The 4,569-nt window shown below is 42.3% G+C and overlaps 1 protein-coding gene across 1 annotated transcript; it reads left to right on the top strand.

Annotated features, from left to right (window-relative positions):
* Positions 1–394: 394 nt before the first annotated feature.
* On the top strand, positions 395–4,288 carry RAN (RAN, member RAS oncogene family). The gene is made up of 6 exons (XM_052654504.1): positions 395–440; positions 884–968; positions 1,048–1,173; positions 2,354–2,541; positions 2,669–2,839; positions 2,929–4,288. The coding sequence occupies exons 1-6, from the start codon at positions 405–407 to the stop codon at positions 2,971–2,973; spliced, it is 651 nt and encodes a 216-aa protein (XP_052510464.1). The 5' UTR covers positions 395–404; the 3' UTR covers positions 2,974–4,288.
* The last annotated feature ends 281 nt before the right edge of the window (positions 4,289–4,569 follow it).

Genomic DNA, 4,569 nt, shown 5'->3' with positions numbered 1-4,569 from the left:
GCGGCCGGGCGGAGGGCCGAAGGGCGGCCGTGGGGAGGGCCGTGGGGCGGACAGGACGGCGCGGCCTGGCCGCTGGCGGTGACCAGGCGCTTTCCGTGCGTCTGCCTCCACGCCGAGCGGGCCTCCGCTCCGCCCGGTCTCCGCTTCGAGCGGGTGCGCGCCACGATCCGGCGGCCGCGGAGTCCGGCCGGAGAGCGATGCCACCATCGCCATCGCAGTCTCGGCCCCCGCCCACCCGCATGTGTGTGTACTGGGGGTAGGAGGTGGGGTGCGGGCGGCCGGGCTCCTCGGTGGAGGCCTTTGTGGGCCTGGGCACGTGGGGCGGGTCTGGCCATGCGGCCCCCGGCCCGCGCCGCCGTGCAGCGGGCCTTATTTCTTTCTCCTTTCCTCGCAGTAACATCGCGATGGCTGCCCAAGGAGAACCCCAAGTTCAGTTCAAAGTAGGTAACGCTCGTGAGTTGGGGGTGTGCTGCAGTGAACACGAAGGGCTCTGAAGGAGAGGCAGCTTTGGGGGGCACTCTATTGCAGAAGGTCTTACTTGCGGTATCTCCTTTATGACCGCAAGTGCGTGCGGACGGCCTGCTTCGTCAGCCAACGTGCTCGTGCTGCGGCAGTGCCTTCGGTCCCCCGATAACGAGATGGGGGTGCTGGCCCCACCCTGCGGACAGGGAAGCAGGGCTCAGAAAGTTTCGCTGATTCGAGTCGTTCGTTAGATGGGACAGGGCCGCTTGATTAAGATTCTTTGTTGTAAATGTACTTAGGTAGTACATAAACTTCTGTTGTGAAAGTTAAATTGTCCAGAAAATCTTAACAGCGTCATAATCCTGGGGTCCTGAAGTGTTACATGTTTTGGTGTTTATTTCAAAAATTTGGTTTCCGACAGCTTGTTCTGGTTGGTGATGGTGGTACTGGAAAAACTACATTCGTGAAGCGTCATCTGACTGGTGAATTTGAGAAGAAGTATGTAGGTATGTGGGGGGAACCATTTGTGGACATGTGTGTGAAATGTTTGAGTTCTTTGACTAACTTGCAGTTCTTATGTTCCAGCTACCTTGGGTGTTGAGGTCCATCCTCTTGTGTTCCATACCAACAGAGGACCTATTAAGTTCAATGTATGGGATACAGCTGGTCAGGAGAAATTTGGTGGACTGAGAGATGGTTATTATATACAAGGTAGGTATCTGATTTGTAACAAGTTTTTGAGAGGATTTGTACCTTAGTCTCCAAGGTTACTTAGGAATAGATCTACTCAAGTAAAGACGTTGGTAATACTGATTGATTTGGAAATTGTGTGATTCAGTTCAATTCAAAACATGTACTGACTCCAGGGAGTTGACCATTTGAGGGGAAGAAAATTTTGTGAAAGTTGTCTTGTGGCATTTGATTGATGCATGCTTGTGTCATGATAGGCACTGTTGTGAAATACACTATATAGTCTAAGTTGAGACTCTTAACTTGACAATAAGCAACAGACAGTTGTTGCTACAGCTTCAGTATTTGAGAGTTTATGTTTGGGCATGCGTTTTGGTGATTGTCAATAATTATTTCTTGTGCACTCCATTAAAAAGATAGTGAACCATTTGATGGGCTTCCTTGGTGGCTTAGTGGTAAAGAACTCTCCTGCCAATGCAGGAGACACAAGTTCGATCCCTGGGTCAGGAAGGAAATGGCAAACCAGTCCAGTTTCCTTGCCTGGGAGTTCCCATGGACAGAGGATCCTGGTGGGCTAGTCCATGGGGTTGCAAAAGTGTCAGACATCACTTAGGGACTAAGACAACAACGACCCATTTGATACTGGGCCAGAGGAGCTAGGCTTTGTATCTTGTAAAATGCTGTTATAAGACCAACTGATTTCTCTTTAATTGTACTAGGTTTTGCAGAGTTGTTCGTTTTTTTTTTTTTTTTTAATGCTTGATTTTAGATTTAAAAAAGCAAAGAAAACAAATGCTTGCTATACCGAGCAAAAAAGTTGTACAGAATACTCAGCTAACACTCTTGCTCATTTGATGAAAATTGTTGGAAATCTTTCCATGTCTTTTGCTTTTACTTGAGTACGTATTTATGCAAGGGTCTTCTCCCCTTCCCCAGCCCCAAACTCGTTAGTTAAAAATCCATAATACATTATGCTTGCCAGCTTTATCATGGCTGTGTTTTTCAAAGGATAGATTTCTAGATACTCAGAATATGGGAGGTGAATTCTGAAATGGTGGTTTATCATTGATCGACTTTAGATGCATTCTGAGGCTGAGACAGTTTATGAAGTATTGCAGATGGAAAGATAAATATGGTAAGCATTTTTCTTGATGTAGTAAATTTGTAGGCATGCACTGATCACTGTAAATGTTTCTTTCAGCTCAGTGTGCCATTATAATGTTTGACGTAACATCAAGAGTTACTTACAAGAATGTGCCTAACTGGCATAGAGATCTGGTACGAGTGTGTGAGAACATCCCAATTGTGTTGTGTGGCAACAAAGTGGATATTAAGGACAGAAAGGTTAAGGCAAAGTCAATTGTCTTCCACCGAAAGAAGAATCTTCAGGTATGTTTTCTACAGCTTATAGAATTATAATCCTTTAGTTAAAATTATGATGTTAGTCCATTAAAGTGATTTGTTGATGTTTCTGATGTGTGGGTTTTTAAAATTAACTTACCATTCTTTTGAACAGTACTATGACATTTCTGCCAAAAGTAACTACAACTTTGAAAAGCCCTTCCTCTGGCTTGCTAGAAAACTGATTGGAGACCCTAACTTGGAGTTTGTCGCCATGCCTGCTCTTGCCCCGCCAGAGGTGGTCATGGACCCAGCCTTGGCAGCACAGTACGAGCACGATTTAGAGGTATGATGTTTATGTCTCAGTGATGAGTGCTTTTAGATTCCGGGTGCTTTTCATCTGGAGCATTGTAACATTTCCATCTCTTTATCTAGGTTGCTCAGACAACTGCTCTCCCGGATGAAGATGATGACCTGTGAGAAAGTGAAGCTGGGGCCCAGCGTCAGAAGTCTAGTTTTATAGGCAACTGTCCTGTGATGTCAGTGGTGCAGCGTGTTTGCCACTTTATTATATAGCTAAGCAGAACATGTGCTTAATCTTTGGATGCTGAAGGAGATGGATGGGCTTTGGAGTGAATGTGGCAGTTAAAAAAAAATACCTTCATTTTTTGGACCTGCATATTTAGGTGTTTTGGAACACAGTTGTTTCCTCCTTGAGTTTCAAATATAAGACTGCTATAGTCACATGACAATATTGAGAGGTGGAATCTTGTTTGTTACTGTCATTCCCATTCCTTTTCGTTTAGAATCAGAATAAAGTTGTATTTCAAATATCTAAGCAAGTGAACTCATCCCTTGTTTAAATGAGCATTTTAAAACCGCTAACAGGGAAAGTTGTGCCATGTTACTATTTGAATTGCCTTTGCTATTACCACTTAACTTGAAGTCAGGTTAAATGCTTCTAATTTTCTGTATACTTGAATCATTTCACACAAACGTAATGACAAGTCAACAGTATTGTATTTGATAAGAGGTGTAAATACTATCAATAGTTAGGCTAAAATAACACCTGCCCCACCTGCCTTTGGGCTTAGGTAGTGTCACCTAGGGATGAGATTTATGTGACCTGTCAAAGGTGGTACCTGTTTCAGATGTTTCAAACAGATACTTTAATTATATTTGCATTTTATGGCAGAAGTAACCATTTTCTAATGTAGAGCTTGTCAGAGTCCAGTGAAATCGTACAGATGGTTGCAGGAACTTGAGGGACATCTCATCTGTTAAATATGAATATAATTGTGCATTTACTTTTTTGTTTTTTGATGTTACATTTTTAATGTAAAGTTGGCATTCTAGAAGATGTTCCATGTTTACCTGCTGTTAAGTACTCCCAAGCTTTAAAGGTTATCAAAGATTAAGGATTTCGGTGGATATATCACAGCTTTGATGATTTTTCTCTCCCCAGAGAATTTTTCTGGGTGGTGCAAGAACACTTCAGGATGATGCAGCAGAAAAGTAGGTCTTAGGAAAGCCTCTCAGTGATGTGAACAGACTGCCAGACTTTGAGTAGATTAACCACTTAACGTTGTATGGTTTCACATGTAAACATGAATTGGGTCTGTCTTGCCTGAGTTTGATCTCACTGACACCATACTGTAGCAATTAGAAATCAAGACGAGCTATTTTCCTCTTGTAAGTACTACTGTACTATATAGTTCAGTTTACCAGAGTTCTTTACATGTCCAGTTATCCTTAAATGATTACTTTGCTACCTAAAAGTAGGGACGAATCCCTTTTAAGTATATGGAAAAATAGACTAAAGGATAAAATTGGATACATTTTAATTTGTTAAAATATTGAATAAATATTAATAGATTGACTTATAGATTTGAATTGATGTATATACTATGCTATATTCAGTTGAAAACCAGACTTTAACAGATACAAAGTTTCCATGATCAGATGAAATCTTTCATTGAGATACATGAGGGATATGTATTTGTAACCATATGTAGAATGCCAGTATGACTAATACTCTGAAGCCTAAATGTAACAGTAAAATTTTGGGAGCTACTT

This window comes from Budorcas taxicolor, chromosome 17, assembly GCF_023091745.1.
Source record: "Budorcas taxicolor isolate Tak-1 chromosome 17, Takin1.1, whole genome shotgun sequence".
NCBI lineage: Eukaryota > Metazoa > Chordata > Mammalia > Artiodactyla > Bovidae > Budorcas > Budorcas taxicolor.
This window is presented reverse-complemented; position numbering and strand designations above follow the sequence as displayed.